The sequence below is a fragment of the Pyrus communis genome, chromosome 1, assembly GCF_041283825.1.
Source record: "Pyrus communis isolate YQ-2024b chromosome 1, ASM4128382v1, whole genome shotgun sequence".
Lineage (NCBI taxonomy): Eukaryota > Viridiplantae > Streptophyta > Magnoliopsida > Rosales > Rosaceae > Pyrus > Pyrus communis.
This window is the reverse complement of record NC_142565.1, coordinates 22,817,176-22,829,907: the sequence shown is the minus strand read 5'-3', so window position 1 is coordinate 22,829,907 and position 12,732 is coordinate 22,817,176. Positions and strand designations below refer to the sequence as shown.

Here is a 12,732-nt window from a genome sequence, read left to right as displayed (position 1 = left end):
AAAACGTACGCGTGAAAAGATGATTTTGCCCCTAGTGTGAATTTTCGTTGTGTGGTTGTTTTTGAGATTGGTGTGGCTGGTTGTGGACCACACACAATTCCACACACTCACCCTCACCATCACCATTTCTGCCCTGCACCCCCTGTCCCGAGCCCTCTCTCTCCCATTTTCCCCCTCCATGTGTACGGACACACTCCAAAACCCTTGTAATCTTCACAGATCGAAGAAACAAAGTACATATCCATGCTCGTGAGGTCCGTAAGAGTTCAACCATACCCATTTCAAGTAAGGATACCTTCGTTTTCATGTCGAACTCGGGATACCCGATTTTTGGCACTGTTCATGCACACGTAAATTCTTATGTTTTTGGGAATTTCAAGCTTGTAGGAAGCTTGGTGAGGTCCTTAGGAGGCTCGGGGTGGTTCGTTTGAAGATTTTGGACGTCAGAATCACGAGTTTCGAGGTTGGCCGGAGTTGGGGGTATTTTCCCGGTGAGATTTCATGGATTTTAGCACTTGAAAGTGGTATGATTGTGTTCCTCTCGTTGTAAGCTTCATTTTGGTACCAATTTTGTGAAATTTGGTTGAAAAACGAAGAAGATAGGACGATTTGAAAATTTCCCGATTTTCCGACGCTGGGGCCTCGTCGGAGAAGACGACGGAATATTCCGTCAGTTTGGACGGAATATTCCTAACGTCGTTGACGGAATCCATTAAAGTTAACGGAATATTCCTGACGGCGTTAACTGACACCGTCAGCGTGCCAGGCACGTGCCTGTGCGTGGCCGACACATATGGCCATGTCTTGGGCGGCGCGTGGGGGCGCGTGCGGTGTTGGAAAATTTTTCTAAAAATATGGGGATGTTCCTGAGGTTGAGTAGATCACGTTGGTGTATTCATACACCCCATTTGAGCATTGTATGAGAAGTTATTTCTTAAGGTTGGTTATGTGCTTTAAAATTAACATTTTTATAGTTGTTTCGCATATAGGTGATACTTACCCCGAGGACGAGCGTGGTCACTCGAGGCTAGGGGGTTACGAACCTTCCACATACCAGTGAGTGGGCTTTTGGTTTTCCGTATATACCTATATACTTATACTTTTCCCAGAAATTGATTTAAAACGTTTATTCGTTAAAATGCCATGCATTATATTGCCGTTGTTTATGCATTGTTAGTCGTATATATATACATATATACATATGTATATATATGTATGTTTGGTGCTGCGGACGCACAGGTAAGTGTCAGGTGAGTATGATTACGTTTATGTTCAGTAGTGTTTTGAGATGCATATAGAGAGCTAACATGCACCCCCGGTGTTAGTGCTCCTGCCCAGAGTTGGGCACAGTCTTTCACGTGATGTTCACCTCCCGCACCACACGCTCATCTTGGATCCAAGTTAGGTGCACAGTCCTGTCGTACATACCACTTTAGGTGGTTCCGACTCGTAGGTGACCCGCGATTATTCGCCCAGCCTTCACGTGATCGTAGCACTTGAGCGTATATATATGTTACACCCAGGCTTGTCGTACAGACCACTTTAGGTGGTTCCTACTCGTGTGCAGGTCTAGTTAGTGAGACGGAGATTTGAGCTCTAGATTCAGCCGTACAGGTCACGTTAGGTGACTCCGGCTGACAGATTATGTGATATTGATGCGATATTACCTGAGCACTTGCATTTTACTTTGAGGTTTTGGCATAGCACATTCCTGAACATGACTTATATATATGTATATTCTATTTTCTGGGAAGTATATAGGTTTTACGGCGAGGGGTTAGAACTTATTTATTAAATGGTTTTCGAAAAGCTTTGTTTTTGCCCACTCACGCTTTTGTTTTGCGCCCCTCCAGGTTCTAGTTGGCTAGCACGTTTGGTGGCTTTCCTGAGGATTTGCCCGGCATATCTAACAAACCACCACCAGTGTAGGACCACCTTCGGGTGTGCTTTTGTCGTGTCGTTTTCTTCTAGACTGCATTAGGCTTTCATGCTCTGAACTTAGGGTTCACACTTACGCTTGCACTTGTTCGTTATTACCTTGTGTAAAGCTAGTTTTTATTTATTCGTACTATTTCTATTATTATTTTATTTGCTTCCGCACTGTGCACATGGTTACGTCACTTCCACGTGACGGCCAGCATGCCCTGATCTCGATCGGGGTGTGTCAAAAACTCTAAGGTAAGACTCACTGTTTTTTGACCTAGTGGCTTGCTGTTATCAATTTACATCAAAGTTAGCCATTTATCTAGTTTTTGGGTCATAATATATTACAAATTCAACATCAACAGAAGCACTAACAAATTTCAAATTTTTTTTCATTTCTTTTTCTTCTATTTTCTTCAATCCAGTCAACTTTCTTGGGAACTAAAACAAAAGGAGAGAAAGAGATAGAGTGCCCAACCCCGATACTCTAGCTAGTCAAAGGAGATGGATTCGGTTGGTAAGTTAAGAGCTAGTCAAAACAAAATGTTAACTTAGAAATTGATAGAGACTTTAATACTAATAAAATCAAGTATAAACTTTTCCACTCATTACCGCTGCATTTGCAACCTCTTTGTTTAAAAATTCACCAAAGAAATGCTACCTAAAAAATAGTAAAAAGAAATAGAATAAATAAGTGAATATAAATCATACCAAAGGAACTCAATCAAATTATCATTTTTATCCAATAGTACAAACTAAACAAAGTACTACACTACTACTATAATAGACTCACAGAGTACTAGGCTATGCAACAAAATCAATAATTTAAGTACTAGGCTATGCCCCATTGTTATTCTACTACTACTACTACAACATACTCAGAGATTATTTGGATTTTCAAAACAGATTATTTGGATTGCAGTATCACTGTAAGTCTGTAACATCTCCATCTCCTTTGCAAAAGTAGAACTTTGCTGAGTACCCCATGTGACCTGGAGGTCTGGGACATGCATACAAAGAAACCCAAGTCACTCTGCAATCCCAACCAAATCACACAGAGGGAGAGCAAAATTAACAAATCCCCAATACCATAATTAAAACTCTTCAGAATTCTGAAACTTGCAGAGTATAAAACCTATACCCAAATCTGAAACTTGCAAAGTATAAAACCTAATTCTCAAATCTGGAAGTTGTGGTTATCACCTAAGTTACCAAGTATGTTGATAAAGTGAGATTAAGATGAAAATATTGAAAGCAAAACAACCCAAAAACTTGCAGAGTATAAAACCTATACCAGCAACGTCTTGGTTTAAAAACACAAACTACCCTTATAAAAAACCATGACCAACCTGCAAACAACACAATCACAACAACAAATTACTTTGGAAATAAAAACATTAGTGTGCTTAATACAAAAAATAAGCAAAAGAGGCATAAGAAAGTTCTAAATCAGTCTATCATTTTCGCATGCAGATAAAGTTTTCAATAATTAAAATTTTAACCTGCACTAGATCTCATACAACCAAAACAAAACCAACTTTGGTATTACAAAGGTGGTTGTGCTCTTACTAAACAACCCAATTGATATATTCACCTGAGGTAATGGCCTCCAGCCAATAAAAGAATAGAAAAAAACACATTGGATGAATTTTGAGCCAGTCATATGGTCACGTTGTAAGAATTACTTAAAGATCAGTGCAAAACCATAATAATCAAACTATGACACAAGCATTCAACTACTTTGTATCTAACTTAAAAGGAAGTAAACACCAATGCTTAAACAGAACTGAGCAGCTCAAAAAATATATATAAAAGAAAGATATATGTGTTTCTTAAATCCTTCTTTATATAGTTTTTCATAGTTTTCTAGGACTCCAAATAATAACACAATGAAACAGAAAAGGCATCGCTTAACACTAATAATTAGAAGAAAAAAAATCATCTATGATAGGGGAAATCATTCTGCTTGCCCAAGAGACCATTTTCAATTTTTTCAAATGCATAGAGCACTTAAAAGAATTATGGTTCAAATTTCACAGCAATTCAAAGCCAAATCAAACAACTTTCCTTTTCAATAAATGGTATTAACAACTCAAAATTTTTTACCTTCAATCACCATGAAAACCAATAAGCCCAGAAAAAAAATACCAACCTGCAAGTTGATAAGATCAGACATTATAAAAGGGATAGTAATAACAATAGATGGTCTAACTAGTTATAACAGAAGCCCAATAGCATAGAGTTGCATCAATCCATCCCCCTTAACATGAGGCTTGTCCTCAAGCCTCTCAAACTGTGAAAGAAGCATGGAGCAGTTTGGGAAAGAAAGCAGCAAATTTTCAAGTTGTACCATGCACATCTCCAGTATTAGCTTATGTATGGAAGCGCCAAAAATTGTCAAATGGAGCATGATAGTATAAGCTTGCACCATGCGTGTAATGACCTTTAAGAGCCACCCAATACCAAGGAGAGGAATGACACCCAGGAACTGTTTCGCACCCCTTGTATCACTTGCTGATGTTGCAGCATTCTTGTAAACTAAGATAACAAATGTCAACTCATTTCCCACTGTAGATCTGGATACATTGCTCACATGGTCATCGTTAAATGTTATCTCATTCCAAGTATCAACTCCCACTCCCTCCTGTTTGTGTCGCCAATCACCCACATATTCTTGTGCATCACCGTTCAGTAAGCCATCATTCCAAGTATCAACTCCTACTCCCTCCTGTTTGCCGAAGATCATATCCCTCAAACATTCCAAAGGCATCATTAGTTCCAACAAAAATAGTGGTTATAGGCTTGAAAGGGGAAATCTTCTGTGCAACAGCACCCACTTCACTTGCAGCAAGAGATATTTCCCACATAGCAATGTTGTCAAGCCGTTGTTGGCATGCGTTCAAGTGTCTAGTATCTATATCTCTACTCCCAACAATTTGAACAGAGTCTTGCTGAACGAAGAAAATAAGCAATAATGTGGCCAAGCAACCACCCAATTAAGTGCACTTCCCTAAGCATTGGTCTCCATTCTCCACCATACATGACAAAACTCAAATCTTGAATTTCTCCCCTACCAGATTTGTCATGGTGTGAATCATCACTATCCCATATAATTAATGGTGCAGGAACTTTAAGAAAAATGATGTCCAGAGATCCCTTATCATCATCCACAATAATGCAAATAACTACATGTGGATACCCTTAGTAGTAAAAATAGGGTTAGAAGCATGCCCACGAATTTGTAATGCCCAATCATGAAGAATTCTATGCACTGTAAGCTGAACATCCACACTAGCCATTGAAGGAATTAGATTAGACAAATAACTTGAAGAAAAATCCAGATTGAGTTTGCGAATAGCTAAAAGTCTCGCAACATAAGAAAATCCTTGCTGAAAAAATGGCTCCACATTCATAGATACAAATAGCAAAAATTTCCATTGGTGCACCATAATCAACTTTCTCCATGAAAGTAGTATCCAGCTGGTCAGAAATGATTAAAGAAAAAGTGTGAACAACTTTTGACAGTTTTTGTAATGGCGATTGCAGTTCTCTGCCCACAATCTCGAGAGTTATGCTCAGGCAATCATTTATCATAAATTCCCTTTTTTTCCTAAAAGAATTCAGCAGCAAGCCATTTGCAATATGGACTGATTGAAATGGGTAACTCACTCTCCATTAAACAAATATGAGTCATCAGAGACACAAACAAGGCTGCCTAAAGGTTGATCTTACATGTAGCATTGAAGTGGCCCCATGTTACAGACTCCTTAATATCACAATGCTTGTCAAAAGCAGTTATCAGAACAATGGAATCAATGTGAAAGATATGGCAAATGCCTCTTTGATTTTCAGAAATAATATAGGTAGCTGCCAATGGACTCATGTACTTAAACATAACTGTTGTTAATGGTGAAAGATATGGCAAACGCATCTTTGATTTTCAGAAATAATATAGGTAGCTGCCAATGGACTCATGTACTTAAACATAACTGTTGTTAATGGTAAAAGCCTCTGCAACTTAATGAGAGATTCCATGTTCTGCGCAGCTTTGTGATGCATACCGATAAGTTGTGTTATCCAGCTTATCCACACGTTCTCAAATATTTCCACGAATTTCTCAACCGACTTAAGGTGCAGGTACAAGGCAACCAATGTAAAATCATTATTTAGTAACCCATTCTTATGAAAAGAGGTAGCAATGAACTTACATGAGGTCCTAGCTTCTAAAATCCAGTATGCATATGTTAAGGCAAGAATAATATCCTCATATGGAAGGAAATGAGTGTGTGTCATATGAGGCATCAAAATTACGTCGACAGTATAACTAACCTTGAAGTGGTACACTAAATTTTCCTTGCCCGAGACTGTTTGGAAATGTCTACAAATAATAGAAAAATCTTCAAAGGGCAGAAACACTGCTGTAAGAATCAAGATTGGTGGTCTTGTAATATGTAAATTGCTCCATTCTAAAGCCAAGAGAGGGAGCTCTAGACTTACAAGAGACAAAAGTGTAATGTCCACAATGCTCAATTGATCCGAAACAATTTTAATACTTGTTTCTGTCAACTGACACAGTTGCCTAAACACAGCCTCGACAATCTTTAGTTCTCGTAGAACCCCTCCCTCCTCAAATGGAAACCTCAACATTCGTATTGCCCTTAAAGCTCTCAAAGCATAGCTTATATACTCATTAATAGCCAAACCAGACTTAAATTGTTCCATAAGGTCCAAGGTGAGAAAATTATGCATTCTGTCCTTAATTCTTCTTTTTGGCATTCCATCAACACCTTCACTGCATTACTTCGTAAATTGGAAAACGGTACCCAAGGCTGATCCCCAACAAGAGTGACAACTTCAGAATTGTGAATATCCTTAGTGCTCTGTCGGGATGAGCGACCCGTGTACAAGAGTTTCCACGTCGCACGCGGTTGCCAAAAATGGAAGAATGGCTTAAGACCATGAACTTGTCGGCCCCATTTGTGACCTAACACCGTCATCGTCTTCTTCTTGTGCAGTAAGACTTGACCTGATGGTGCAGGATCACCCAAGGCCACTGTTTCAGCGCCCCGTTGTCGTTGAAGTGCAATGGGCATGCGTCCGCCCATGCGCATTGGAGAAGTTGGTTCTTGTGCTTGTGATGAACGTATCGACGACAATGATGGAGTACCAGAGAACGGCGGAGCCTTCCTCTTCATCCTAACATCGGAAACCACTGCAAGTTCCGTTTTGAGCGACGTTTAAGGAGATGTACAGTGAATTCCTCTGACCATGTTGAAGACATTTCCTGTTGCAGAAGCTGTGTGAACAGTCGAATCGAGACCCAAGTCAAGTTCAAAAGGAGAGACCTGATGGGGGTCATTAAATCGTAAACGGTTCTCGGAATCAAAAACCCACGAATTCTGTTCGTACGACTATGAAGAGTAAATTTGGGGATCGTGAAAATTAGGGTTTGTGGCATAGGAATGAGGGATGTGAGAGACGTCTATGGAGTGCGAATACAAGTGGAAGGTGGTGCGGGGTGCGGGAGAAAAATGGGACTGGTATATGAAGGAGCTACGGGAAACTCAGGCATATACGAGGCTGGGTAATCTGGCGGTCGATAGTTACAATCGGAGGAAGGAAAAGTGTGCTTATACTCGTATGGAATCTGGTAGTGATCGGGAGGATAAGGTGGTGGAGGCGGAGCCAGATTTGAATGTTCATACTGAGAAACATCGGTTTCTGGATTCCAATAGAACGCTAGACCACCGGACTCATCCATCACCTATGATGTATGGACACGGACACGGATACGGGATACGACACGATACGACATGGAGATACGTGAAATTTCTAAAAATGAGAACATGATACGTCAAGGATACGGCAATTAAAAAAAAAATATATATATATATATATACACACACATATCTAAAACATTATAAAATAAGCATTCAAATTTATTGAAATAAACTCTAAACATTTAGAAAGATAGTTCATCCAATAAGCAATTAGTCTTAAAACTTGAAAAAGTAAAAGGATCATCCAAACGAAATTAAAATAAAAAATAAAAAAAAAGTCTCATTCAACTTCCACGTTCATGATGTCTCCTCCAGTAATCAAAGTAGTCTCCAATGACGGTTCATCAAGTGAAAGGTTAGCAATATCAAGCATCCCGACACTTTCTTCACCCAAGTTTTCAAAGCCATCTCCTCCAACATCCCACAATTGAGTAATACCTTCTTTGTAGGTTGAGCTATTCCTTGATAAAAGATGAAGATTATTATGCACAAATACCAAATCCTCCTCTCTTTGTGGTGTAATCTTGTTCCTTCTTAGAGAGTGAATAAAACTATAAGTGCTCCAATTTCTTTCACAACAAGAGGAGGAACAAGGTTGTCCAAGTAGCTTCAACGCTATGGATTGGAGACTAGGTGTAGAAGCTCCATGGACAATCCACCACATCACTGGTTCCAAATGAAACCTATCATTCATAGAATCAATAGCTCCAAAGTCATTCAAGCACATAGAGAAAGAGGCATACTCCACATTGATACTTCTTCTAATTTCCTCATTGGAAAAGTATCTCTCAAAGCACTTTTTCCTTTCAGTTGTAAGCTCAACATCTCGGTGTGGAGCAACCCGACTAGGGTCTTCTTGGAGCCATTCTGAACTATAATACCTAAAATAAAAGAAATAGCACTTTAAAAATATAATCATAAAGCTAAAGATTAATTTATAAGAGTTTATAAGGATATTAGCAAAATCATTACCTTGGATTTAATGAATGCGCCAAACAATGAAGTGGTGTGCTACTTTTAGTCCATCGCTCCAATAAAATGCGATACACCGCATCAAAAAAGCTGCTTTTTTCATGTAATGCCTTGCGCTCATTCCTGTAGATAGCAGCTTTCACCTTTTCAATCATAGTATCCCACCACTCATACACCAAGTGAAGACAAGGTTTATCTGTATCAGCCATTCTAATAACCTCATATATTGGAGCTGTAAAGAAAAGAATATAATCAATCTTCTCCCAAAAGTACTCATCCAATATTTTTTGCTTCACCGACATTGCTTTAACCAAATCATCTTCTTTGTACAAAGCCCAATTCGGGCTAATCACCATTTGTTGTAAACCTTCCTTTACTTCCTTAAATCTTCTAAGCATCACAAGTGTGGAAGCAAATCTGAAAATTTTTAAAATTAGGACAGCTCATAATTGAATAAGGAAAAAAAAAAAAAGAGTGGAGAAAACAAACCTTGTTTCGGCAATGGAGAGCAACTTTAGTTTGCAATGTTCATTAAACATGGACAATCTCATGCTATGGTTCATAATAAAAAATTTTATGGACCAAACATCACTAGCAATAGTTGAAATCCAATTGCATTCATCGTACAAAACATCTGTTTGTTTCGGAGAGCATATACTCTTCAAAGCAAGATTAAGAGTGTGAACAACACAGGGTGTCCAAAAGATATGGGGATAGTGAGCCTCAATAAGTAACCCAGCAACTCTACAGACAGGAGCATTGTCAGTGATCACTTGAACAACATTTTCATGACCAATTTCTTTGATAGCTTCTGTGAGAAAGTTGGCAATACAATGCTTGTCTTTATATTCACCTTCACAATTAATTGTCCTCAAGAACATAGGCCCGCTTTCACAAGTTGCCATAATATTAATTAGTGGTCTCCTTTGTGCATCTGTCCACCCATCACTACACAAACTTACACCTTTAGTGCTCCTTGTGCGTTTGATTGGTTGGAGGCATAGTTCAATGTGACTCTTCTCTTGTTGCAGAAGAGTGGTTCTTAGTGCATTGTAACCTAGTGGAACATACCCTGGAAGTGTAGAAGCACGAACATATGAGTTTCGATAGTGCGGATTTCTTGCAAGGTTAAATGATAAGCCACCTGTATAAAACATCCTTGCAACCTCGGCATCACATTGATCTCGAGCTTCCTTGTTAAAAGCTTTACTGAGAGGCCCACTTGTTCCTTTTCTCTTCTTTGGATCAAGATTCACTTCAGGTAGATCATAAAAGAAAGAACCAGTATTGGGCAAAGACACATTCTTAAGAGCAGAACTCTTCAGCTTATATTCACACTCTCGAATTAACTTTTTCATTTCTGCAAGATTTTCATTAGTAACCTTGCTGCAAGGCGCGATCCCGTTTCCAGCCATTTTTAACAAATGATACTTGACCCTAGGGTAGGATCCTTTATAAGTTTTCTGACAATAATTGCATTTAAATTCAGTATTTCCTCCTCCTTTATTTCCCACTTTTTCGAGCTTTTTGACATACTTCCACAACGAAGTGTGATAATTTTCAACAATCTCATCTGGATTAGCATTATCATCCAGATTAGTATTATCATTTGCATGATTATCAGGATGATTCATTTTCCTAAATCAACAAACATATAAAGTTATAAACAGTAAGAGTTAATCCATCATGAAAGCATGTACATAAAGACACACATCATGAAAGCATATACATAAAATTATTATAATCTAAATATTCATACCACTACACAATAATATATTATAATATGCAAAATACAAGAATATTATAATAATACAAAAAGTTAAAAACAGAAAAGCAACAAGCTTCATCAGAAAAATATTATAATAATACAAAAAGTTAAAAACAGAAAAGTAAACAGAAAAGCAAACAGAAAAGCAACAAGCTTCATCAGAAGAATATTATAATAATACAAAAAATTACAAACAGAAAAGCAAAAAGCTTCATCAGATTCGAAGGGTAGTGGTATGGGTATTATAATATATTATTGTGGGTAGTAGCATGGGTATTATAATATATTATTGTGGGTAGTGGTATTATAATATATTATTGTTTGGAAAAGCAAATAGCTTTACATTTTATAATCAGTTAAAGGCTTAAAGCTTTTAGTTTCTTTCTTTCAAACTTTCAGACTTTCAGTACTCACCTGGAGTTATAGACAGAGAAGAAGGAGACGACAAAGCACTTGTAGACGGAGAAGATGGAGACGACGGCGCAGTTGCAGATGAAGATGATGGAACGGTTGCAAATGACGGTCTGATTCGTGAAAGTCTCCCAACAAGAGTGATTTATGTTATGAGGTTTGAGAGGTAAATCCGAGTTTTATTTTATTTTTTCTAATTATCCTCCGATTTTAGAGTGATTTCAGTTAGCTAGCTTCGATCAATCACGATTCTATGTGGATTTATTGTGATTTTTTTTTTTTTTTTTTTCTGATTATCCTCCTATTTTAGTTTCAAACGTATCTGAAACGTAGGATACGGGTATCTGGACGATACGATACGCGTATCTTATCAGTCCTAAACGTATCTCTTCATTCCGATACGTATCGGACGCGTATCCATGCGTATCCTTCGCGTATCCGTATCCTCAGCGTGTCAGATACGGGATACGATGGATTTCTCCCGTGTCCATGCATCGTAGTCCATCACACTTCCCCACGGTGCTGGAAGCGTGGGATCAACGGAGGCAAACCACAAATCCATGGTGGATCTCTGGCTCTGGTACCAAATGATAGGATCATACATGACAAAAGGGAAATTGCAAGAAAGTAAATGCAGAAATGGAAAAGAAATTCAAGTAAATTCATATCTTCATCCATAGTCCTTTTACATAAGAAAAGAAATTTAAATACATTCAAGGATATTAGGGTTTGAAGTGGAGACAGACGTAATGGTATTACCTATTTAATGTGCCTAAAGATAGTAATAACAATAGGTGGTCTAACTAGTTATAACCGAAGTTCAATAACATAGAGTCACATCACAAGTTCATAACAAAGAAAAAACTAAAATACAAAGATCAAATAAAACAATTTATTATAAAGCCTCCATATATACAAATAAATCATTTGAATAATTCTCAACGATTATTCAGAATAAAATAGACAGGAACAAACACATATAATCTAAATTATAAAAACCAAAATTACCTAATTAGAGGCCTCAGGGGATTGCTGTGGAGGTGAAAGGCTGCTAGCTTGCTTAATTTTGGATGTAATTACCTTTAAATCCAAAAGCAAAGTTAAAAAGATTGATAAGAAATTGAATTGTTTTAACCTTGAAGCGTTGAGTGATAGTGTAGTCTAGTAGATGTGGGGGGTTTTAGCCATGGATTTGAGTCTTTGGTGGCTTTAGGGTTCTTGGGTTTTCAATGATGGAGTAAGAAACTGGAAGTAGGTGGTAGGCTCAATAGTGAGCAGGTACAGAGAGAGAGAGAGAGAGAGAGAGAGAGAGAGAGAGAGAGAGAGAGAGAGAGAGAGGGAGAAACTGTTACTGTGTCGATGTGGATTCGAGTGTCGTCGCACTAGAGAAAGATAGAGACTAAGAGATGAGATTGGCGGACTCTTAGTTTTTGGGTCACGTTGGTGCAAGAGCAGAGAGTAGAAGAAAGAGGAAACTTAATTGGAATAGTTTGGATTAATATTAGTCTAAATTTTTTTAAATACTTGGTGCCTCAGATTTGATAATTCATTGGGCGCCATTACTTATCACTCGAGTCTGGCACAAAGGGAAGAGAAGAGAGGGAACTTCTAGGGCTTTTTTTTTTGAGAAAAGAGTAAAGTGAAGAGAGTGGGATTGGGTTAGTAGCCAATTAAGCGTCTTTTTTTTCTTTTTTAATTTTACAAAAAGCGTCAATTGTTTTGAATTTTCGTTTAGTGCCGATTTTTTTAGCTTTTTTTTTTTTTTTTTTTAGGGTTGGGTTGGGGGGGGGGGGGGGGGGGAGCCTTGTAGTAGAACGTTGTAATTGCTGATGCCTGCACACAAGGTTTGGAGTCGGAAAGTTTAGGCACGAAGCTAGA

At 38.2% G+C, this 12,732-nt stretch overlaps 1 protein-coding gene and 1 long non-coding RNA gene across 2 annotated transcripts; both read right to left on the bottom strand.

The window, feature by feature from the left end:
* Positions 1-2,605: 2,605 nt before the first annotated feature.
* Positions 2,606-11,567, bottom strand: LOC148699374 (uncharacterized). Its single transcript, XR_015966418.1, has 2 exons — positions 11,363-11,567; positions 2,606-7,687 (listed from the first exon to the last, which is right to left on the bottom strand). It is a non-coding gene; the product is annotated as an uncharacterized LOC148699374 (long non-coding RNA).
* Positions 7,984-10,231, bottom strand: LOC148699375 (uncharacterized). The gene is made up of 3 exons (XM_088685071.1): positions 9,165-10,231; positions 8,676-9,092; positions 7,984-8,584 (listed from the first exon to the last, which is right to left on the bottom strand). The coding sequence occupies exons 1-3, from the start codon at positions 10,088-10,090 to the stop codon at positions 7,984-7,986; spliced, it is 1,944 nt and encodes a 647-aa protein (XP_088541197.1). The 5' UTR covers positions 10,091-10,231.
* Positions 11,568-12,732: the final 1,165 nt, after the last annotated feature.